Raw genomic sequence first — 26,781 nt, 5'->3', positions numbered from 1 at the left:
ACAGAGAGAGCGAGCGAGCGACAGACAGAGAGAGCGAGCGAGCGACAGAGAGAGCGAGCGAGCGACAGACAGAGAGAGCGAGCGAGCGACAGACAGAGAGAGCGAGCGAGCGACAGACAGAGAGAGCGAGCGAGCGACAGAGAGAGCGAGCGAGCGACAGACAGACAGAGCGAGCGAGCGACAGAGAGAGCGAGCGAGCGACAGAGAGAGCGAGCGAGCGACAGAGAGAGCGAGCGAGAGACAGAGAGAGCGAGCGAGCGACAGAGAGAGCGAGCGAGCGACAGAGAGAACGAGCGAGCGACAGAGCGAGCGACAGAGAGCGAGCGACAGAGAGCGAGAGACAGAGAGCGAGAGACAGAGAGCGAGAGACAGAGAGCGAGAGACAGAGAGCGAGAGACAGAGAGCGAGAGACAGAGAGCGAGAGACAGAGAGCGAGAGACAGAGAGCGAGAGACAGAGAGCGAGAGACAGAGAGCGAGAGACAGAGAGCGCGAGACAGAGAGCGCGAGACAGAGAGCGCGAGACAGAGAGCGCGAGAGACAGAGAGAGCGAGAGACAGAGAGAGCGAGAGACAGAGAGAGCGAGAGACAGAGAGAGCGAGAGACAGAGAGAGCGAGAGACAGAGAGAGCGAGAGACAGAGAGAGCGAGAGACAGAGAGAGCGAGAGACAGAGAGAGCGAGAGACAGAGAGAGCGAGAGACAGAGAGAGCGAGAGAGACAGAGAGCGAGAGAGACAGAGAGCGAGAGAGACAGAGAGCGAGAGAGACAGAGCGAGAGAGAGAGAGCGCGAGAGACAGAGAGCGCGAGAGACAGAGAGTGCGAGAGACAGAGAGAGCGAGAGACAGAGAGAGCGAGAGACAGAGAGAGCGAGCGACAGAGAGAGCGAGCGACAGAGAGAGCGAGCGACAGAGAGAGCGAGCGACAGAGAAATGGAGAGAGCGGGAGGCTGAGTGTCCACTGATTGGCAATAGAAACCGGCAGACATAAAAAGACATGGCTACCCAAAGAGGAGCGTGTATGTGGTCACTGTACGACAGGGGAGGTAAAGACAGAGATGCACTTTCTCCTTTACTGTGATAAATATTCCTCACAAAGAGATTCATTATTCACAGAAATGACTACATTTATTCCAAATTTTAACTTATTAGACCCAGAGGAAAACGACTTACTTACTTATTATTACTAGTAATGGTAATGATAGCAGTTTAATGATGGTGGTGGTAGTAGTAATGATGATGATAGTTGTAGTACTGATGTAATGGCGAAGATGACCGTTATTTAGTTAAGGTATAGTTTCATTTTCCATATTTAGATTTATTATATTTCTACTATTGACCGTTACCATTTTATTGTTATTTTTTTTGTATTATTATTTACTACCATTTTATATTATTATTTGTTGACAATGTTTTTCATGCCAATAAAGCAGCTTGAATTTGAGAGAGAGAAGAAAGAGAGAGAGAGAGAAGAAAGAGAGGAAGAGAGAAAGCGAAGAGAGAGAGAAGAGAAAGAAAGAAAGAAAGAAAGAAAGAAAGAGAAAGAAAGAAAGAGAGAAAGAAGAGAAAGAAGAGAAAGAAAGAAAGAAAGAAAGAAAGAAAGAGAGAAAGAAGAGAAGAGAAAGAAGAGAAAGAGAAAGAAAGAAAGAAATAAAGAGAAAGAAAGAGAGAAAGAAAGAAAAAGAAAGAGAAAAAGAAAGAGAGAAAGAAAGAGAGAAAGAGAAAGAAAGAAAGAAAGAGAAAGAAAGAAGAAAGAGAAAGAAAGAGAGAAAGAAAGAAGAAAGAGAAAGAAAGAGAGAAAGAAAGAGAAAGAAAGAAAGAAAGAAAGAAAGAAAGAAAGAGAAAGAGAGAAAGAAAGAAAGAGAAAGAAAGAGAGAAAGAAAGAAAGAGAAAGAAAGAAAGAGAGAAAGAAAGAGAGAAAGAAAGAAAGAAAGAAAGAAAGAGAAAGAAAGAAAGAGAAAGAAAGAGAGAAAGAAAGAAAGAGAAAGAAAGAAAGAGAGAAAGAAAGAGAGAAAGAAAGAGAAAGAAAGAGAGAAAGAAAGAGAAGAGAAAAAGAAAGAAAGAGAAGAGAGAAATAAAGAAAGAAAGAGAGAAGAAAGAAAGAAAGAAAGAAAGACCGGCCGACACAGACAAAGACAGACAGAGCTCAGATTAGTTATGGGACATGGATGTAGATGTGCAATTAGTGACATCAGAGATGACAGAGTAATGATTGTGACATTGATTGATGTCACAGGCAATCTTCAGGTCAGCCTCAAGCTGACAGTTCCATCTCTCTACTATGAGTTGTGTTTTCCTCCTCTTGATTTCCATAGGGGACCGGGGCCGGGCCCTAACAAGGTTCTGTCCACTATCGAATAATAATAATAATAATAATAATAATAATAATAATAATAATAATAATATATGCCATTTAGCTGACGCTTTTATCCAAAGCGACTTACAGTCATGTGTGAATCCTTTTTAAGTATGGCTGGTCCTGGGAATCAAACCCACTACCCTGGCATTACAAAAGCCATTGCTCTACCAAAGGACCACTATCTCAGTCGTGTATACTACTACAACCCCCCCCCCCCCCCCCATCACACAATGTGTGATGCCTGTCTCACCAGGTGCTGTGGAATCCCAGACAGGAGTATGACCCCCAGGGTATCGTTTATCCAGCTGTGGTAGCAGGGGTGTCCGTGCGGGGGTCGGCGCAGGTCGAACACCACTGTGTGGTTATGGAGGGTGGCAAGCCTCAGCAGCTGCTCCAGACTACACACACTCTGGTTCCCCACCAGCATCACCTCCCTCTGAGCCATAGACTGGACCGTCCAGAATGGGTCTTCCTAGAGGACAACACACACTGGTACTCACAGTCAAGCTAATCAATTTAGTGTATTTCTAGGTTTACATGGCAATCGTAATAATACATCATTTTATGATGAGATCAGGGTTTGGGTCAATTTTATTTTAACACAATCCAGGGAAGAAATCTTGATTGATAAATAATGGCAATTTCTCCACTTCATTAATGAGATTCCCTAATCAGCCGAGTGGCAATGAAATGGACCCAAAGCATCGAGGAGAAATAGGCCTTGTGAAAGAAAGGGCTGTGTGATGGTTGGTTACATTTGGTTAGAAACCTTCAGAGAGAGAAAGATGACATAACAGTATACCAGTCCTCCTAGCGGAGGTATGACAAACAGTACCATTCCTCCGTAGCTGGGATGTGACAGACAGTACAATTCCTCCCTAGCTGGGTGTGAGACAGTGACATTCCTCTCTAGCGGGGGTGTGACAAAAGCATTCCTACCTAGCGGGGGTGTGAATGAAGCATTCCTACCTAGCGGGGGTGTGAATGAAGCATTCCTACCTAGCGGGGGTGTGAATGAAGCATTCCTACCTAGCGGGGGTGTGAATGAAGCATTCCTACCTAGCAGGGGTGTGAATGTAGCTTTCCTACCTAGTGGGGGTGTGAATTAGGCATTCCTACCTAGCGGGGGTGTGAATGTAGCTTTCCTACCTAACGGGGGTGTGAATGTAGCTTTCCTACCTAGCGGGGGTGTGAATGAAGCATTCCTACCTAGCGGGGGTGTGAATGTAGCATTCCTACCTAGCGGGGGTGTGAATGTAGGATTCCTACCTAGCGGGGGTGTGAATGAAGCATTCCTACCTAGCGGGGTGTGAATGTAGCTTTCCTACCTAGCGGGGGTGTGAATGAAGCATTCCTACCTAGCGGGGTGTGAATGTAGCTTTCCTACCTAGCGGGGGTGTGAATGAAGCATTCCTACCTAGCGGGGGTGTGAATGTAGCGTTCCTACCTAGCGGGGGTGTGAATGTAGCTTTCCTACCTAGCGGGGGTGTGAATGAAGCATTCCTACCTAGCGGGGGTGTGAATGAAGCATTCTTACCTAGCGGGGGTGTGAATGTAGCTTTCCTACCTAGCGGGGGTGTGAATGTAGCTTTCCTACCTAGCGGGGGTGTGAATGTAGCTTTCCTACCTAGCGGGGGTGTGAATGAAGCATTCCTACCTAGCGGGGAGTGAATGTAGCTTTCCTACCTAGCGGGGGTGTGAATGTAGCATTCCTACCTAGCGGGGGTGTGACAGTACAATTCCTCCTTAGCGGGAGTGTGAGTAACATTGTGGTACCTTGAGGAACCACTGGCCGGCATTGAGGCTGTGTAAGTCTGTCCAGTTAAAGGAGGAGGCATCGTCCAGCTGTCTGGCAGGAAACACCTTCTCCACGTCTGTAGTCCTCCTCAAGGTGCGGTCTCGCATCAGAAACGGCACCCCGTCAAGGCTAGGACAGGAAAGATTTAAACAGTCAGGTCTACCAATACAATAGTATATTCAGTGCCATACAGTGTTGTTCAACATCATATGATCATCTTATTTCTCAGAAGTTTATATCCACTGATATTTTGTGGAAGTGGAAGTGGAAGTTCTTACATTACAAATACTGAATGCTCTCTAGGGAAGCGCCAAAAACCTTCAAATCATGAAGGGAAAAGACTAGAGCTGTTTGAGGCAAAACTCACATTACATGAAAGCTACTTTCATGTTGCTAGCTTCTCCTTCACTTTGAATGCCAAATAATTTCCCCACCTTTTCAGTTAACCTCAGGTTGTAAGACATGGAAAACAAAAACACATCTACACTTGAAATTGTTAGTCAAATTCACAACTAGAATCACAACGCTTTCGTAAGATTACATTCCAAGCAAGCAACTAAATCGGACTAAAAACATAATTTAGCCTGTGTCTATCATTCATTATCGTTTTCAGTGACCATAAAGTGTGACTGAAACGTTCAATTAGTGCCTGAATGACCCATGTCCCTTCGGGTGTGTGTCTGTGTACACGCATCTCTGGTCAGGAGGATGTATAGAGCCTGGCCCTGTTCAGGTTTCATTAGTCAGCTCCAGCATGAGCTCAATGCAGCCCAGAGCCAAGCCTAACTGTCATCAGCACGCACGTCTCCACCTCCCATTCATCTTAATTAGGGAGTGGAGGAATGTATACACAAGCTAAATGAGCTTTCACTGACACAAACGCCCCTCCGACTAAAAACGGCCGCCGCTCCTCCGACTAAAAACGGCCGCCGCCGCTACCAAAAGCCGCCGCCACCAAAGCTGCCGCTACCAAAAGCCGCTACCAGAAGCCGCCATCGCTACCAAAATCGCTGCCACTAAAACTGCCGCTGCCAAAACTACCACCGCTGCTAATAAAACGGATGCCGCCACTGTTACTAAAACGGATGCCGCTCCTGTTACTAAAACGAAGGCTGTTACTAAAACAGATGCCGCTACTGTTACTAAAACGAAGGCTGTTACTAAAACAGATGCCGCTACTGTTACTAAAACAGATGCTGTTACTAAAACAGATGCCGCTACTGTTACTAAAACAGATGCCGCTACTGTTACTAAAACAGATGCCGCTACTGTTACTAAAACAGATGCCGCTACTGTTACTAAAACAGATGCCGCTACTGTTACTAAAACAGATGCCGCTACTGTTACTAAAACAGATGCCGCTACTGTTACTAAAACAGATGCCGCTACTGTTACTAAAACGGATGCCGCTACTGTTACTAAAACAGATGCCGCTACTGTTACTAAAACAGATGCCGTTACTGTTACTAAAACAGATGCTGTTACTAAAACAGATGCTGTTACTAAAACAGATGCTGTTACTGTTACTAAAACAGATGCCGCTACTGTTACTAAAACAGATGCTGTTACTGTTACTAAAACAGATGCTGTTACTAAAACAGATGCCGCTACTGTTACTAAAACAGATGCTGTTACTAAAACAGATGCTGTTACTAAAACAGATGCTGTTACTAAAACAGATGCTGTTACTAAAACAGATGCTGTTACTAAAACAGATGCTGTTACTAAAACGGATGCCGCTACTGTTACTAAAACAGATGCCGCTACTGTTACTAAAACGGATGCCGCTACTGTTACTAAAACGGATGCCGCTACTGTTACTAAAACAGATGCCGCTACTGTTACTAAAACGGATGCCGCTACTGTTACTAAAACGGATGCCGCTACTGTTACTAAAACAGATGCCGCTACTGTTACTAAAACGGATGCCGCTACTGTTACTAAAACGGATGCCGCTACTGTTACTAAAACTAATGCTGTTACTAAAACGGATGCCGCTACTGTTACTAAAACGGATGCCGCTACTGTTACTAAAACGGATGCCGCTACTGTTACTAAAACGGATGCCGCTACTGTTACTAAAACAGATGCCGCTACTGTTACTAAAACAGATGCCGCTACTGTTACTAAAACGGATGCCGCTACTGTTACTAAAACGGATGCCGCTACTGTTACTAAAACGGATGCCGCTACTGTTACTAAAACGGATGCCGCTACTGTTACTAAAACGGATGCCGCTACTGTTACTAAAACAGATGCCGCTACTGTTACTAAAACGGATGCCGCTACTGTTACTAAAACAAATGCTGTTACTAAAACGGATGCCGCTACTGTTACTAAAACAGATGCCGCTACTGTTACTAAAACGGATGCCGCTACTGTTACTAAAACGGATGCCGCTACTGTTACTAAAACGGATGCCGCTACTGTTACTAAAACGGATGCCGCTACTGTTACTAAAACGGATGCCGCTACTGTTACTAAAACAGATGCCGCTACTGTTACTGAAACAGATGCCGCTACTGTTACTAAAACAGATGCCGCTACTGTTACTAAAACGGATGCCGCTACTGTTACTAAAACGGATGCCGCTACTGTTACTAAAACGGATGCCGCTACTGTTACTAAAACGGATGCTGTTACTAAAACGGATGCTGTTACTAAAACGGATGCTGTTACTAAAACAGATGCCGCTACTGTTACTAAAACAGATGCCGCTACTGTTACTAAAACGGATGCCGCTACTGTTACTAAAACTAATGCTGTTACTAAAACGGATGCCGCTACTGTTACTAAAACAGATGCCGCTACTGTTACTAAAACGGATGCCGCTACTGTTACTAAAACGGATGCTGCTACTGTTACTAAAACAGATGCCGCTACTGTTACTAAAACGGATGCCGCTACTGTTACTAAAACAGATGCCGCTACTGTTACTAAAACGGATGCCGCTACTGTTACTAAAACAGATGCCGCTACTGTTACTAAAACAGATGCCGCTACTGTTACTAAAACGGATGCTGTTACTAAAACGGATGCTGTTACTAAAACAGATGCTGTTACTAAAACAGATGCTGTTACTAAAACAGATGCTGTTACTAAAACAGATGCCGTTACTAAAACAGATGCCGTTACTAAAACAGATGCCGTTACTAAAACAGATGCCGTTACTAAAACAGATGCCGTTACTAAAACAGATGCCGCTACTGTTACTAAAACAGATGCTGTTACTAAAACAGATGCTGTTACTAAAACAGATGCTGTTACTAAAACAGATGCCGCTACTGTTACTAAAACAGATGCCGCTACTGTTACTAAAACAGATGCCGCTACTGTTACTAAAACAGATGCCGCTACTGTTACTAAAACAGATGCCGCTACTGTTACTAAAACGGATGCCGCTACTGTTACTAAAACGGATGCCGCTACTGTTACTAAAACAGATGCCGCTACTGTTACTAAAACAGATGCCGTTACTGTTACTAAAACAGATGCTGTTACTAAAACAGATGCCGCTACTGTTACTAAAACAGATGCCGCTACTGTTACTAAAACAGATGCCGCTACTGTTACTAAAACGGATGCCGCTACTGTTACTAAAACGGATGCCGCTACTGTTACTAAAACGGATGCCGCTAATGTTACTAAAACAGATGCCGCTACTGTTACTAAAACAGATGCCGCTACTGTTACTAAAACAGATGCCGCTACTGTTACTAAAACAGATGCCGCTACTGTTACTAAAACAGATGCCGCTACTGTTACTAAAACGGATGCCGCTACTGTTACTAAAACGGATGCCGCTACTGTTACTAAAACAGATGCCGCTACTGTTACTAAAACAGATGCTGTTACTGTTACTAAAACAGATGCTGTTACTAAAACAGATGCTGTTACTAAAACAGATGCTGTTACTGTTACTAAAACAGATGCCGCTACTGTTACTAAAACAGATGCTGTTACTGTTACTAAAACAGATGCTGTTACTAAAACAGATGCCGCTACTGTTACTAAAACAGATGCTGTTACTAAAACAGATGCTGTTACTAAAACAGATGCTGTTACTAAAACAGATGCCGCTACTGTTACTAAAACAGATGCCGCTACTGTTACTAAAACGGATGCCGCTACTGTTACTAAAACTAATGCTGTTACTAAAACGGATGCCGCTACTGTTACTAAAACAGATGCCGCTACTGTTACTAAAACGGATGCCGCTACTGTTACTAAAACGGATGCCGCTACTGTTACTAAAACAGATGCCGCTACTGTTACTAAAACGGATGCCGCTACTGTTACTAAAACGGATGCCGCTACTGTTACTAAAACGGATGCCGCTACTGTTACTAAAACGGATGCCGCTACTGTTACTAAAACAGATGCCGCTACTGTTACTAAAACAGATGCCGCTACTGTTACTAAAACGGATGCCGCTACTGTTACTAAAACGGATGCCGCTACTGTTACTAAAACAGATGCCGCTACTGTTACTAAAACGGATGCCGCTACTGTTACTAAAACGGATGCCGCTACTGTTACTAAAACTAATGCTGTTACTAAAACGGATGCCGCTACTGTTACTAAAACGGATGCCGCTACTGTTACTAAAACGGATGCCGCTACTGTTACTAAAACGGATGCCGCTACTGTTACTAAAACAGATGCCGCTACTGTTACTAAAACAGATGCCGCTACTGTTACTAAAACAGATGCCGCTACTGTTACTAAAACGGATGCCGCTACTGTTACTAAAACGGATGCCGCTACTGTTACTAAAACGGATGCCGCTACTGTTACTAAAACGGATGCCGCTACTGTTACTAAAACGGATGCCGCTACTGTTACTAAAACAGATGCCGCTACTGTTACTAAAACGGATGCCGCTACTGTTACTAAAAAAAATGCTGTTACTAAAACGGATGCCGCTACTGTTACTAAAACAGATGCCGCTACTGTTACTAAAACGGATGCCGCTACTGTTACTAAAACGGATGCCGCTACTGTTACTAAAACGGATGCCGCTACTGTTACTAAAACGGATGCCGCTACTGTTACTAAAACAGATGCCGCTACTGTTACTGAAACAGATGCCGCTACTGTTACTAAAACAGATGCCGCTACTGTTACTAAAACGGATGCCGCTACTGTTACTAAAACGGATGCCGCTACTGTTACTAAAACGGATGCCGCTACTGTTACTAAAACGGATGCTGTTACTAAAACGGATGCTGTTACTAAAACGGATGCTGTTACTAAAACAGATGCCGCTACTGTTACTAAAACAGATGCCGCTACTGTTACTAAAACTAATGCTGTTACTAAAACGGATGCCGCTACTGTTACTAAAACAGATGCCGCTACTGTTACTAAAACGGATGCCGCTACTGTTACTAAAACGGATGCTGCTACTGTTACTAAAACAGATGCCGCTACTGTTACTAAAACGGATGCCGCTACTGTTACTAAAACAGATGCCGCTACTGTTACTAAAACGGATGCCGCTACTGTTACTAAAACAGATGCTGTTACTAAAACGGATGCTGTTACTAAAACGGATGCTGTTACTAAAACGGATGCTGTTACTAAAACGGATGCTGTTACTAAAACAGATGCTGTTACTAAAACAGATGCTGTTACTAAAACAGATGCTGTTACTAAAACAGATGCTGTTACTAAAACAGATGCTGTTACTAAAACAGATGCTGTTACTAAAACAGATGCCGCTACTGTTACTAAAACCGATGCCGCTACTGTTACTAAAACCAGATGCCGCTACTGTTACTAAAACAGATGCCGCTACAGTTACTAAAACAGATGCCGCTACTGTTACTAAAACAGATGCCGCTACTGTTACTAAAACAGATGCCGCTACTGTTACTAAAACAGATGCCGCTACTGTTACTAAAACGGATGCCGCTACTGTTACTAAAACGGATGCCGCTACTGTTACTAAAACAGATGCCGCTACTGTTACTAAAACAGATGCCGCTACTGTTACTAAAACGGATGCCGCTACTGTTACTAAAACGGATGCCGCTACTGTTACTAAAACGGATGCCGCTACTGTTACTAAAACGGATGCCGCTACTGTTATTAAAACGGATGCCGCTACTGTTACTAAAACGGATGCCGCTACTGTTACTAAAACGGATGCAGCTACTGTTATTAAAACAGATGCCGCTACTGTTACTAAAACAGATGCCGCTACTGTTACTAAAACGAATGCCGTTACTAAAACGGATGCCGCTACTAAAACGGATGCCGCTACTGTTACTGAAACAGATGCCGCTACTGTTACTAAAACAGATGCCGCTACTGTTACTAAAACGGATGCCGCTACTGTTACTAAAACGGATGCCGCTACTGTTACTAAAACGGATGCTGTTACTAAAACGGATGCTGTTACTAAAACGGATGCTGTTACTAAAACGGATGCTGTTACTAAAACAGATGCCGCTACTGTTACTAAAACAGATGCCGCTACTGTTACTAAAACGGATGCCGCTACTGTTACTAAAACTAATGCTGTTACTAAAACGGATGCCGCTACTGTTACTAAAACAGATGCCGCTACTGTTACTAAAACGGATGCCGCTACTGTTACTAAAACGGATGCCGCTACTGTTACTAAAACAGATGCCGCTACTGTTACTAAAACGGATGCCGCTACTGTTACTAAAACGGATGCCGCTACTGTTACTAAAACGGATGCCGCTACTGTTACTAAAACAGATGCCGCTACTGTTACTAAAACAGATGCCGCTACTGTTACTAAAACGGATGCCGCTACTGTTACTAAAACGGATGCCGCTACTGTTACTAAAACGGATGCCGCTACTGTTACTAAAACGGATGCCGCTACTGTTATTAAAACGGATGCCGCTACTGTTACTAAAACGGATGCCGCTACTGTTACTAAAACGGATGCAGCTACTGTTATTAAAACAGATGCCGCTACTGTTACTAAAACAGATGCCGCTACTGTTACTAAAACGAATGCTGTTACTAAAACGGATGCCGCTACTAAAACGGATGCCGCTACTGTTACTAAAACGGATGCCGCTACTGTTACTAAAACAGATGCTGTTACTAAAACAGATGCCGCTACTGTTACTAAAACGAATGCCGTTACTAAAACGGATGCCGCTACCGTTACTAAAACGGATGCCGCTACTGTTACTAAAACAGATGCTGTTACTAAAACAGATGCTGTTACTAAAACAGATGCCGCTACTGTTACTAAAACAGATGCCGCTACTGTTACTAAAATAGATGCTGTTACTAAAACAGATGCTGTTACTAAAACAGATGCTGTTACTAAAACAGATGCCGCTACTGTTACTAAAACGGATGCCGCTACTGTTCCTAAAACAGATGCTATTACTAAAACAGATGCTGTTACTAAAACAGATGCTGTAAAACAGATGCTGTTACTAAAACAGATGCCGCTACTGTTACTAAAACAGATGCCGCTACTGTTACTAAAACAGATGCTGTTACTAAAACAGATGCTGTTACTAAAACAGATGCTGTTACTAAAACAGATGCCGCTACTAAAACAGATGCCGCTACTGTTACTAAAACAGATGCTGTTACTAAAACAGATGCCGCTACTGTTACTAAAACGGATGCCGCTACTGTTACTAAAACGGATGCCGCTACTGTTACTAAAACGAATGCTGTTACTAAAACGGATGCCGCTACTGTTACTAAAACGGATGCCGCTACTGTTACTAAAACAGATGCCGCTACTGTTACTAAAACGGATGCCGCTACTGTTACTAAAACGGATGCCGCTACTGTTACTAAAACGGATGCCGCTATTGTTACTAAAACGGATGCTGTTACTAAAACGGATGCCGCTATTGTTACTAAAACGGATGCTGTTACTAAAACAGATGCCGCTACTGTTACTAAAACAGATGCTGTTACTAAAACAGATGCCGCTACTGTTACTAAAACGGATGCCGTTACTAAAACAGATGCCGTTACTAAAACAGAAGCTGTTACTAAAACAGATGCTGTTACTAAAACAGATGCCGCTACTAAAACAGATGCCGCTACTGTTACTAAAACAGATGCCGCTTCTGTTACTAAAACAGATGCCGCTACTGTTACTAAAACAGATGCTGTTACTAAAACAGATGCCGCTACTGTTACTAAAACAGATGCTGTTACTAAAACAGATGCCGCTACTGTTACTAAAACGGATGCCGCTACTGTTCCTAAAACAGATGCTATTACTAAAACAGATGCTATTACTAAAACAGATGCTATTACTAAAAGAGATGCTGTTACTAAAACAGATGCTGTTACTAAAACGGATGCCGCTACTGTTACTAAAACGGATGCCGCTACTGTTACTAAAACGGATGCCGCTACTGTTACTGAAACGGATGCCGCTACTGTTACTAAAACGGATGCCGCTACTGTTACTAAAACGGATGCCGCTACTGTTACTAAAAAGGATGCCGCTACTGTTACTAAAACGGATGCCGCTACTGTTACTAAAACGGATGCCGCTACTGTTACTAAAACGGATGCCGCTACTGTTACTAAAACAGATGCCGCTACTGTTACTAAAACAGATGCCGCTACTGTTACTAAAACGGATGCCGCTACTGTTACTAAAACGGATGCCGCTACTGTTACTAAAACGGATGCCGCTACTGTTATTAAAACGGATGCCGCTACTGTTACTAAAACGGATGCCGCTACTGTTACTAAAACGGATGCCGCTACTGTTACTAAAACGGATGCCGCTACTGTTACTAAAACAGATGCCGCTACTGTTACTAAAACAGATGCCGCTACTGTTACTAAAACAGATGCCGCTACTGTTACTAAAACGGATGCCGCTACTGTTACTAAAACGGATGCCGCTACTGTTACTAAAACGGATGCCGCTACTGTTACTAAAACGGATGCCGCTACTGTTACTAAAACGGATGCCGCTACTGTTACTAAAACAGATGCCGCTACTGTTACTAAAACGGATGCCGCTACTGTTACTAAAAAAAATGCTGTTACTAAAACGGATGCCGCTACTGTTACTAAAACAGATGCCGCTACTGTTACTAAAACGGATGCCGCTACTGTTACTAAAACGGATGCCGCTACTGTTACTAAAACGGATGCCGCTACTGTTACTAAAACGGATGCCGCTACTGTTACTAAAACAGATGCCGCTACTGTTACTGAAACAGATGCCGCTACTGTTACTAAAACAGATGCCGCTACTGTTACTAAAACGGATGCCGCTACTGTTACTAAAACGGATGCCGCTACTGTTACTAAAACGGATGCCGCTACTGTTACTAAAACGGATGCTGTTACTAAAACGGATGCTGTTACTAAAACGGATGCTGTTACTAAAACAGATGCCGCTACTGTTACTAAAACAGATGCCGCTACTGTTACTAAAACGGATGCCGCTACTGTTACTAAAACTAATGCTGTTACTAAAACGGATGCCGCTACTGTTACTAAAACAGATGCCGCTACTGTTACTAAAACGGATGCCGCTACTGTTACTAAAACGGATGCTGCTACTGTTACTAAAACAGATGCCGCTACTGTTACTAAAACGGATGCCGCTACTGTTACTAAAACAGATGCCGCTACTGTTACTAAAACGGATGCCGCTACTGTTACTAAAACAGATGCTGTTACTAAAACGGATGCTGTTACTAAAACGGATGCTGTTACTAAAACGGATGCTGTTACTAAAACGGATGCTGTTACTAAAACAGATGCTGTTACTAAAACAGATGCTGTTACTAAAACAGATGCTGTTACTAAAACAGATGCTGTTACTAAAACAGATGCTGTTACTAAAACCGATGCCGCTACTGTTACTAAAACCGATGCCGCTACTGTTACTAAAACCAGATGCCGCTACTGTTACTAAAACAGATGCCGCTACAGTTACTAAAACAGATGCCGCTACTGTTACTAAAACAGATGCCGCTACTGTTACTAAAACAGATGCCGCTACTGTTACTAAAACAGATGCCGCTACTGTTACTAAAACGGATGCCGCTACTGTTACTAAAACGGATGCCGCTACTGTTACTAAAACAGATGCCGCTACTGTTACTAAAACAGATGCCGCTACTGTTACTAAAACGGATGCCGCTACTGTTACTAAAACGGATGCCGCTACTGTTACTAAAACGGATGCCGCTACTGTTACTAAAACGGATGCCGCTACTGTTATTAAAACGGATGCCGCTACTGTTACTAAAACGGATGCCGCTACTGTTACTAAAACGGATGCAGCTACTGTTATTAAAACAGATGCCGCTACTGTTACTAAAACAGATGCCGCTACTGTTACTAAAACGAATGCCGTTACTAAAACGGATGCCGCTACTAAAACGGATGCCGCTACTGTTACTAAAACGGATGCCGCTACTGTTACTAAAACGGATGCCGCTACTGTTACTAAAACAGATGCCGCTACTGTTACTAAAACGGATGCCGCTACTGTTACTAAAACGGATGCCGCTACTGTTACTAAAACAGATGCCGCTACCGTTACTAAAACGGATGCCGCTACTGTTACTAAAACGGATGCCGCTACTGTTACTAAAACGGATGCCGCTACTGTTACTAAAACGGATGCCGCTACTGTTACTAAAACGGATGCCGCTACTGTTACTAAAACAGATGCCGCTACTGTTACTGAAACAGATGCCGCTACTGTTACTAAAACAGATGCCGCTACTGTTACTAAAACGGATGCCGCTACTGTTACTAAAACGGATGCCGCTACTGTTACTAAAACGGATGCTGTTACTAAAACGGATGCTGTTACTAAAACGGATGCTGTTACTAAAACGGATGCTGTTACTAAAACAGATGCCGCTACTGTTACTAAAACAGATGCCGCTACTGTTACTAAAACGGATGCCGCTACTGTTACTAAAACTAATGCTGTTACTAAAACGGATGCCGCTACTGTTACTAAAACAGATGCCGCTACTGTTACTAAAACGGATGCCGCTACTGTTACTAAAACAGATGCCGCTACTGTTACTAAAACGGATGCCGCTACTGTTACTAAAACAGATGCTGTTACTAAAACGGATGCTGTTACTAAAACGGATGCTGTTACTAAAACGGATGCTGTTACTAAAACAGATGCTGTTACTAAAACAGATGCTGTTACTAAAACAGATGCTGTTACTAAAACAGATGCTGTTACTAAAACAGATGCTGTTACTAAAACAGATGCTGTTACTAAAACAGATGCTGTTACTAAAACAGATGCTGTTACTAAAACAGATGCTGCTACTGTTACTAAAACCGATGCCGCTACTGTTACTAAAACCAGATGCCGCTACTGTTACTAAAACAGATGCCGCTACAGTTACTAAAACAGATGCCGCTACTGTTACTAAAACAGATGCCGCTACTGTTACTAAAACAGATGCCGCTACTGTTACTAAAACAGATGCCGCTACTGTTACTAAAACAGATGCCGCTACTGTTACTAAAACGGATGCCGCTACTGTTACTAAAACGGATGCCGCTACTGTTACTAAAACGGATGCCGCTACTGTTACTAAAACAGATGCCGCTACTGTTACTAAAACAGATGCCGCTACTGTTACTAAAACGGATGCCGCTACTGTTACTAAAACGGATGCCGCTACTGTTACTAAAACGGATGCCGCTACTGTTATTAAAACGGATGCCGCTACTGTTACTAAAACGGATGCCGCTACTGTTACTAAAACGGATGCAGCTACTGTTATTAAAACAGATGCCGCTACTGTTACTAAAACAGATGCCGCTACTGTTACTAAAACGAATGCTGTTACTAAAACGGATGCCGCTACTAAAACGGATGCCGCTACTGTTACTAAAACGGATGCCGCTACTGTTACTAAAACAGATGCTGTTACTAAAACAGATGCCGCTACTGTTACTAAAACGAATGCCGTTACTAAAACGGATGCCGCTACCGTTACTAAAACGGATGCCGCTACTGTTACTAAAACAGATGCTGTTACTAAAACAGATGCTGTTACTAAAACAGATGCCGCTACTGTTACTAAAACAGATGCCGCTACTGTTACTAAAATAGATGCTGTTACTAAAACAGATGCTGTTACTAAAACAGATGCTGTTACTAAAACAGATGCCGCTACTGTTACTAAAACGGATGCCGCTACTGTTCCTAAAACAGATGATATTACTAAAACAGATGCTGTTACTAAAACAGATGCTGTAAAACAGATGCTGTTACTAAAACAGATGCCGCTACTGTTACTAAAACAGATGCCGCTACTGTTACTAAAACAGATGCTGTTACTAAAACAGATGCTGTTACTAAAACAGATGCCGCTACTAAAACAGATGCCGCTACTGTTACTAAAACAGATGCTGTTACTAAAACAGATGCCGCTACTGTTACTAAAACGGATGCCGCTACTGTTACTAAAACGGATGCCGCTACTGTTACTAAAACGAATGCTGTTACTAAAACGGATGCCGCTACTGTTACTAAAACGGATGCCGCTACTGTTACTAAAACAGATGCCGCTACTGTTACTAAAACGGATGCCGCTACTGTTACTAAAACGGATGCCGCTACTGTTACTAAAACGGATGCCGCTATTGTTACTAAAACGGATGCTGTTACTAAAACAGATGCCGCTACTGTTACTAAAACAGATGCTGTTACTAAAACAGATGCCGCTACTGTTACTAAAACGGATGCCGTTACTAAAACAGATGCCGTTACTAAAACAGAAGCTGTTACTAAAACAGATGCTGTTACTAAAACAGATGCCGCTACTAAAACAGATGCCGCTACTGTTACTAAAACAGATGCCGCTTCTGTTACTAAAACAGATGCCGCTACTGTTACTAAAACAGATGCTGTTACTAAAACAGATGCCGCTACTGTTACTAAAACAGATGCTGTTACTAAAACAGATGCCGCTACTGTTACTAAAACGGATGCCGCTACTGTTCCTAAAACAGATGCTATTACTAAAACAGATGCTATTACTAAAACAGATGCTATTACTAAAAGAGATGCTGTTACTAAAACAGATGCCGCTACTGTTACTAAAACGGATGCCGCTACTGTTACTAAAACGGATGCCGCTACTGTTACTGAAACGGATGCCGCTACTGTTACTAAAACGGATGCCGCTACTGTTACTAAAACGGATGCCGCTACTGTTACTAAAAAGGATGCCGCTACTGTTACTAAAACGGATGCCGCTACTGTTACTAAAACGGATGCCGCTACTGTTACTAAAACGGATGCCGCTACTGTTACTAAAACAGATGCCGCTACTGTTACTAAAACGGATGCCGCTACTGTTACTAAAACGGATGCCGCTACTGTTACTAAAACAGATGCCGCTACTGTTACTAAAACGGATGCCGCTACTGTTACTAAAACGGATGCCGCTACTGTTACTAAAACTAATGCTGTTACTAAAACGGATGCCGCTACTGTTACTAAAACGGATGCCGCTACTGTTACTAAAACGGATGCCGCTACTGTTACTAAAACAGATGCCGCTACTGTTACTAAAACGGATGCCGCTACTGTTACTAAAACGGATGCCGCTACTGTTACTAAAACGGATGCCGCTACTGTTACTAAAACGGATGCCGCTACTGTTACTAAAACGGATGCCGCTACTGTTACTAAAACGGATGCCGCTACTGTTACTAAAACAGATGCCGCTACTGTTACTAAAACGGATGCCGCTACTGTTACTAAAACAAATGCTGTTACTAAAACGGATGCCGCTACTGTTACTAAAACAGATGCCGCTACTGTTACTAAAACGGATGCCGCTACTGTTACTAAAACGGATGCCGCTACTGTTACTAAAACGGATGCCGCTACTGTTACTAAAACGGATGCCGCTACTGTTACTAAAACGGATGCCGCTACTGTTACTAAAACAGATGCCGCTACTGTTACTGAAACAGATGCCGCTACTGTTACTAAAACAGATGCCGCTACTGTTACTAAAACGGATGCCGCTACTGTTACTAAAACGGGTGCCGCTACTGTTACTAAAACGGATGCCGCTACTGTTACTAAAACGGATGCTGTTACTAAAACGGATGCTGTTACTAAAACAGATGCCGCTACTGTTACTAAAACAGATGCCGCTACTGTTACTAAAACGGATGCCGCTACTGTTACTAAAACTAATGCTGTTACTAAAACGGATGCCGCTACTGTTACTAAAACAGATGCCGCTACTGTTACTAAAACGGATGCCGCTACTGTTACTAAAACAGATGCCGCTACTGTTACTAAAACGGATGCCGCTACTGTTACTAAAACAGATGCCGCTACTGTTACTAAAACAGATGCCGCTACTGTTACTAAAACGGATGCTGTTACTAAAACGGATGCTGTTACTAAAACAGATGCTGTTACTAAAACAGATGCTGTTACTAAAACAGATGCTGTTACTAAAACAGATGCTGTTACTAAAACAGATGCTGTTACTAAAACAGATGCTGTTACTAAAACAGATGCTGTTACTAAAACAGATGCTGTTACTAAAACAGATGCTGTTACTAAAACAGATGCTGTTACTAAAACAGATGCTGTTACTAAAACAGATGCCGCTACTGTTACTAAAACCGATGCCGCTACTGTTACTAAAACCAGATGCCGCTACTGTTACTAAAACAGATGCCGCTACAGTTACTAAAACAGATGCCGCTACTGTTACTAAAACAGATGCCGCTACTGTTACTAAAACAGATGCCGCTACTGTTACTAAAACAGATGCCGCTACTGTTACTAAAACGGATGCCGCTACTGTTACTAAAACGGATGCCGCTACTGTTACTAAAACAGATGCCGCTACTGTTACTAAAACAGATGCCGCTACTGTTACTAAAACGGATGCCGCTACTGTTACTAAAACGGATGCCGCTACTGTTACTAAAACGGATGCCGCTACTGTTATTAAAACGGATGCCGCTACTGTTATTAAAACGGATGCCGCTACTGTTACTAAAACGGATGCCGCTACTGTTACTAAAACAGATGCTGTTACTAAAACAGATGCCGCTACTGTTACTAAAACGGATGCCGCTACTGTTCCTAAAACAGATGCTATTACTAAAACAGATGCTGTTACTAAAACAGATGCTGTAAAACAGATGCTGTAAAACAGATGCTGTTACTAAAACAGATGCCGCTACTGTTACTAAAACAGATGCTGTTACTAAAACAGATGCTGTTACTAAAACAGATGCTGTTACTAAAACAGATGCTGTTACTAAAACAGATGCCGCTACTAAAACAGATGCCGCTACTGTTACTAAAACAGATGCTGTTACTAAAACAGATGCCGCTACTGTTACTAAAACGGATGCCGCTACTGTTACTAAAACGGATGCCGCTACTGTTACTAAAACGAATGCTGTTACTAAAACGGATGCCGCTACTGTTACTAAAACGGATGCCGCTACTGTTACTAAAACAGATGCCGCTACTGTTACTAAAACGGATGCCGCTACTGTTACTAAAACGGATGCCGCTACTGTTACTAAAACGGATGCCGCTATTGTTACTAAAACGGATGCTGTTACTAAAACGGATGCCGCTATTGTTACTAAAACGGATGCTGTTACTAAAACAGATGCCGCTACTGTTACTAAAACAGATGCTGTTACTAAAACAGATGCCGCTACTGTTACTAAAACGGATGCCGTTACTAAAACAGATGCCGTTACTAAAACAGATGCTGTTACTAAAACAGATGCTGTTACTAAAACAGATGCTGTTACTAAAACAGATGCCGCTACTAAAACAGATGCCGCTACTGTTACTAAAACAGATGCCGCTTCTGTTACTAAAACAGATGCCGCTACTGTTACTAAAACAGATGCTGTTACTAAAACAGATGCCGCTACTGTTACTAAAACAGATGCTGTTACTAAAACAGATGCCGCTACTGTTACTAAAACGGATGCCGCTACTGTTCCTAAAACAGATGCTATTACTAAAACAGATGCTATTACTAAAACAGATGCTGTTACTAAAACAGATTCCGCTACTAAAACAGATGCCGCTACTGTTACTAAAACAGATGCTGTTACTAAAACAGATGCCGCTACTGTTACTAAAACGGATGCCGCTACTGTTACTAAAACGGATGCCGCTACTGTTACTAAAACGAATGCTGTTACTAAAACGGATGCCGCTACTGTTACTAAAACGGATGCCGCTACTGTTACTAAAACAGATGCCGCTACTGTTACTAAAACGGATGCCGCTACTGTTACTAAAACGGATGCCGCTACTGTTACTAAAACGGATGCCGCTATTGTTACTAAAACGGATGCTGTTACTAAAACGGATGCCGCTATTGTTACTAAAACGGATGCTGTTACTAAAACAGATGCCGCTACTGTTACTAAAACAGATGCTGTTACTAAAACAGATGCCGCTACTGTTACTAAAACGGATGCCGTTACTAAAACAGATGCCGTTACTAAAACAGATGCTGTTACTAAAACAGATGCTGTTACTAAAACAGATGCTGTTACTAAAACAGATGCCGCTACTAAAACAGATGCCGCTACTAAAACAGATGCCGCTACTGTTACTAAAACAGATGCCGCTTCTGTTACTAAAACAGATGCCGCTACTGTTACTAAAACAGATGCTGTTACTAAAACAGATGCCGCTACTGTTACTAAAACAGATACTAAAACAGATGCCGCTACTGTTACTAAAACGGATGCCGCTACTGTTCCTAAAACAGATGCTATTACTAAAACAGATGCTATTACTAAAACAGATGCTGTTACTAAAACAGATGCTGTTACTAAAACAGATGCTGTTACTAAAACGGATGCCGCTACTGTTACTAAAACGGATGCCGCTACTGTTACTAAAACGGATGCCGCTACTGTTACTGAAACGGATGCCGCTACTGTTACTGAAACGGATGCCGCTACTGTTACTAAAACGGATGCCGCTACTGTTACTAAAACGGATGCTGCTACTGTTACTAAAAAGGATGCCGCTACTGTTACTAAAACGGATGCCGCTACTGTTACTAAAACGGATTCCGCTACTGTTACTAAAACAGATGCCGCTACTGTTACTAAAACGGATGCTGCTACTGTTACTAAAACAGATGCTATTGCTAAAACAGATGCTGTTACTAAAACAGATGCTGTTACTAAAACGGATGCTGCTACTGTTACTAAAACGGATGCTGCTACTGTTACTAAAACAGATGCTATTACTAAAACAGATGCTGTTACTAAAACAGATGCTGTTACTAAAAGAGATGCTGTTACTAAAACAGATGCCGTTACTGTTACTAAAACAGATGCCGCTACTGTTACTAAAACAGATGCCGCTACTGTTACTAAAACAGATGCCGCTACTGTTACTAAAACGGATGCCGCTACTGTTACTAAAACGGATGCCGCTACTGTTACTAAAACGGATGCCGCTACTGTTACTAAAACAGATGCCGCTACTGTTACTAAAACAGATGCCGCTACTGTTACTAAAACAGATGCCGCTACTGTTACTAAAACAGATGCCGCTACTGTTACTAAAACGGATGCCGCTACTGTTACTAAAACGGATGCCGCTACTGTTACTAAAACGAATGCTGTTACTAAAACGGATGCCGCTACTGTTACTAAAACGGATGCCGCTACTGTTACTAAAACAGATGCCGCTACTGTTACTAAAACGGATGCTGTTACTAAAACAGATGCTGTTACTAAACAGATGCCGCTACTGTTACTAAAACAGATGCTGTTACTAAAACAGATGCCGTTACTAAAACAGATGCCACTACTGTTACTAAAACAGATACTGTTACTAAAACAGATGCTGTTACTAAAACAGATGCCGCTACTGTTACTAAAACGGATGCCGCTACTGTTACTAAAACGAATGCTGTTACTAAAACGGATGCCGCTACTGTTACTAAAACAGATGCCGCTACTGTTACTAAAACGGATGCCGCTACTGTTACTAAAACGGATGCCGCTACTGTTACTAAAACGGATGCCGCTACTGTTACTAAAACGGATGCCGCTACTGTTACTAAAACGGATGCCGCTACTGTTACTAAAACGAATGCCGCTACTGTTACTAAAACGGATGCCGCTACTGTTACTAAAACGGATGCCGCTACTGTTACTAAAACGGATGCCGCTAATGTTACTAAAACGGATGCCGCTACTGTTACTAAAACGGATGCCGCTACTATTACTAAAACGGATGCCGCTACTGTTACTAAAACGGATGCCGCTACTGTTACTAAAACGGATGCCGCTACTGTTACTAAAACGGATGCCGCTACTGTTACTAAAACGGATGCCGCTACTGTTACTAAAACAGATGCTGTTACTAAAACAGATGCCGTTACTAAAACAGATGCCACTACTGTTACTAAAACGAATGCTGTTACTAAAACGGATGCCGCTACTGTTACTAAAACGGATGCCGCTACTGTTACTAAAACAGATGCCGCTACTGTTACTAAAACGGATGCCGCTACTGTTACTAAAACGGATGCCGCTACTGTTACTAAAACGGATGCCGCTATTGTTACTAAAACGGATGCTGTTACTAAAACGGATGCCGCTATTGTTACTAAAACGGATGCTGTTACTAAAACAGATGCCGCTACTGTTACTAAAACAGATGCTGTTACTAAAACAGATGCCGCTACTGTTACTAAAACGGATGCCGTTACTAAAACAGATGCCGTTACTAAAACAGATGCTGTTACTAAAACAGATGCTGTTACTAAAACAGATGCTGTTACTAAAACAGATGCCGCTACTAAAACAGATGCCGCTACTAAAACAGATGCCGCTACTGTTACTAAAACAGATGCCGCTTCTGTTACTAAAACAGATGCCGCTACTGTTACTAAAACAGATGCTGTTACTAAAACAGATGCCGCTACTGTTACTAAAACAGATACTAAAACAGATGCCGCTACTGTTACTAAAACGGATGCCGCTACTGTTCCTAAAACAGATGCTATTACTAAAACAGATGCTATTACTAAAACAGATGCTGTTACTAAAACAGATGCTGTTACTAAAACAGATGCTGTTACTAAAACGGATGCCGCTACTGTTACTAAAACGGATGCCGCTACTGTTACTAAAACGGATGCCGCTACTGTTACTGAAACGGATGCCGCTACTGTTACTGAAACGGATGCCGCTACTGTTACTAAAACGGATGCCGCTACTGTTACTAAAACGGATGCTGCTACTGTTACTAAAAAGGATGCCGCTACTGTTACTAAAACGGATGCCGCTACTGTTACTAAAACGGATTCCGCTACTGTTACTAAAACAGATGCCGCTACTGTTACTAAAACGGATGCTGCTACTGTTACTAAAACAGATGCTATTGCTAAAACAGATGCTGTTACTAAAACAGATGCTGTTACTAAAACGGATGCTGCTACTGTTACTAAAACGGATGCTGCTACTGTTACTAAAACAGATGCTATTACTAAAACAGATGCTGTTACTAAAACAGATGCTGTTACTAAAAGAGATGCTGTTACTAAAACAGATGCCGTTACTGTTACTAAAACAGATGCCGCTACTGTTACTAAAACAGATGCCGCTACTGTTACTAAAACAGATGCCGCTACTGTTACTAAAACGGATGCCGCTACTGTTACTAAAACGGATGCCGCTACTGTTACTAAAACGGATGCCGCTACTGTTACTAAAACGGATGCCGCTACTGTTACTAAAACAGATGCCGCTACTGTTACTAAAACAGATGCCGCTACTGTTACTAAAACAGATGCCGCTACTGTTACTAAAACAGATGCCGCTACTGTTACTAAAACGGATGCCGCTACTGTTACTAAAACGGATGCCGCTACTGTTACTAAAACGAATGCTGTTACTAAAACGGATGCCGCTACTGTTACTAAAACGGATGCCGCTACTGTTACTAAAACAGATGCCGCTACTGTTACTAAAACGGATGCTGTTACTAAAACAGATGCTGTTACTAAACAGATGCCGCTACTGTTACTAAAACAGATGCTGTTACTAAAACAGATGCCGTTACTAAAACAGATGCCACTACTGTTACTAAAACAGATACTGTTACTAAAACAGATGCTGTTACTAAAACAGATGCCGCTACTGTTACTAAAACGGATGCCGCTACTGTTACTAAAACGAATGCTGTTACTAAAACGGATGCCGCTACTGTTACTAAAACAGATGCCGCTACTGTTACTAAAACGGATGCCGCTACTGTTACTAAAACGGATGCCGCTACTGTTACTAAAACGGATGCCGCTACTGTTACTAAAACGGATGCCGCTACTGTTACTAAAACGGATGCCGCTACTGTTACTAAAACGAATGCCGCTACTGTTACTAAAACGGATGCCGCTACTGTTACTAAAACGGATGCCGCTACTGTTACTAAAACGGATGCCGCTAATGTTACTAAAACGGATGCCGCTACTGTTACTAAAACGGATGCCGCTACTGTTACTAAAACGGATGCCGCTACTGTTACTAAAACGGATGCCGCTACTGTTACTAAAACGGATGCCGCTACTGTTACTAAAACGGATGCCGCTACTGTTACTAAAACGGATGCCGCTACTGTTACTAAAACAGATGCTGTTACTAAAACAGATGCCGTTACTAAAACAGATGCCACTACTGTTACTAAAACAGATGCTGTTACTAAAACAGATGCCGCTACTGTTACTAAAATGGATGCCGCTACTGTTACTAAAACGAATGCTGTTACTAAAACGGATGCCGCTACTGTTACTAAAACAGATGCCGCTACTGTTACTAAAACGGATGCCGCTACTGTTACTAAAACGGATGCCGCTACTGTTACTAAAACGGATGCCGCTACTGTTACTAAAACGGATGCCGCTACTGTTACTAAAACGGATGCCGCTACTGTTACTAAAACGGATGCCGCTACTGTTACTAAAACGGATGCTGTTACTAAAACGGATGCTGTTACTAAAACAGATGCCGCTACTGTTACTAAAACAGATGCTGTTACTAAAACAGATGCCGCTACTGTTACTAAAACGGATGCCGCTACTGTTACTAAAACGGATGCCGCTACTGTTACTAAAACGGATGCCGCTACTGTTACTAAAACGGATGCCGCTACTGTTACTAAAACGGATGCCGCTACTGTTACTAAAACGGATGCCGCTACTGTTACTAAAACAGATGCCGCTACTGTTACTAAAACAGATGCCGCTACTGTTACTAAAACAGATGCCGCTACTGTTACTAAAACAGATGCCGCTACTGTTACTAAAACAGATGCCGCTACTGTTACTAAAACAGATGCCGCTACTGTTACTAAAACAGATGCCGCTACTGTTACTAAAACAGATGCCGCTACTGTTACTAAAACAGATGCCGCTACTGTTACTAAAACAGATGCCGCTACTGTTACTAAAACAGATGCCGCTACTGTTACTAAAACAGATGCCGCTACTGTTACTAAAACAGATGCCGCTACTGTTACTAAAACAGATGCCGCTACTGTTACTAAAACAGATGCCGCTACTGTTACTAAAACAGATGCCACTACTGTTACTAAAACAGATGCCGCTACTGTTACTAAAACGGATGCCGCTACTGTTACTAAAACGAAGGCTGTTACTGTTACTAAAACAGATGCTGCTCACTGAATGGTAATAAGCGGCTGAATCCTAGACAGGAAGCCCAGACCAGCATTATGACACTGGCTGACCTGTACTTGGCTGTACTCCTCAATCAACTAGCTTACAACAGACTCAACTTCTCACCGTCTCTCCCTGCAGCTCCCCATTGATCTAGTTTGGCTGCACTGTGAGTCTCTTTCGGTGTGTGTGTACCTGATGGCCACGTCAGCCTCCAGCCCACTGACGTTCATCTGCAGAGCCCTCTGGAAGGACAGGATGGTGTTCTCTGGAGCCAGCTACCGACAGACAGAGAGGAACATCATCAGCACACTGACGTATATTGATGTTTCATGGAGGTCAGAGACATGTCATATACCTTACTGCAATCAGAGTTCACAGGTTCATATAGGTTTCAGAAGTTTAACACTCCTTTGAAACATGCCATTTTCCCACATGTTGCTGAGGTGGTGCTGGAGATGATGAAAATTAAGTTGACATTTTAAAATGGGTGTGAGGAAATGGAGAATGTATTCCAGTTTAAAGTAATGAGTTATGAGCTCATAATTATTATTGATAAACAGACTATTGAACACATACTTACTGGTGCAATACAAGACACTAGGCCACATTGGTCAAACTAATAATGCTCAGTGATACTGGTCGGTCAAACTGTCTAATACTGCGAGGGGACTGGACACCTGGGAAAAGCAATGTAAAGTGCTGCTGGGAAACAGAGTGGGTCATGTGGCGTGTCCTGGGGGAGTTCAAGTTTTTAAGACTTAATTCCTCCACAGCATTTAACTTCTGGGGTGATCAACTACTGCAACATGCCCCAACCGGCTGGCTGGGGAGCATCTGTCTGCAGCTCGCTGGATGGATGGGTCATGTTTTTGTGTATGCGAGTCGTTAGGACAGGTTTTTCCAAACTAGGGGTCGCCTGATT

The 26,781-nt window shown here is 42.6% G+C and overlaps 1 protein-coding gene across 7 annotated transcripts in view; it reads right to left on the bottom strand.

Moving 5' to 3' along the window:
* Positions 1 to 26,781, bottom strand: part of LOC110507909 (glycerophosphodiester phosphodiesterase 2) — a 107,185-nt gene that overhangs the window by 11,215 nt on the left and 69,189 nt on the right. For all 7 annotated transcript variants that reach the window (XR_005039956.2, XR_005039957.2, XR_016492483.1 and 4 more), the window contains 3 exons: positions 26,052 to 26,134; positions 4,131 to 4,281; positions 2,605 to 2,826 (listed from right to left, as the gene is read on the bottom strand). Coding sequence is in view for 4 of the 7 variants with exons in the window: in XM_036964705.2 (XP_036820600.1) it covers positions 2,605 to 2,826; positions 4,131 to 4,281; positions 26,052 to 26,134 (456 nt within the window). In the remaining 3 variants the exon portion in view is untranslated. The remainder of the gene's footprint in view (positions 1 to 2,604; positions 2,827 to 4,130; positions 4,282 to 26,051; positions 26,135 to 26,781) is intronic.

This window comes from Oncorhynchus mykiss, chromosome 27 (genome assembly GCF_057628025.1).
Source record: "Oncorhynchus mykiss isolate SJ-2025 chromosome 27, ASM5762802v1, whole genome shotgun sequence".
Taxonomy (NCBI): Eukaryota; Metazoa; Chordata; class Actinopteri; order Salmoniformes; family Salmonidae; genus Oncorhynchus; species Oncorhynchus mykiss.
This window is presented reverse-complemented; position numbering and strand designations above follow the sequence as displayed.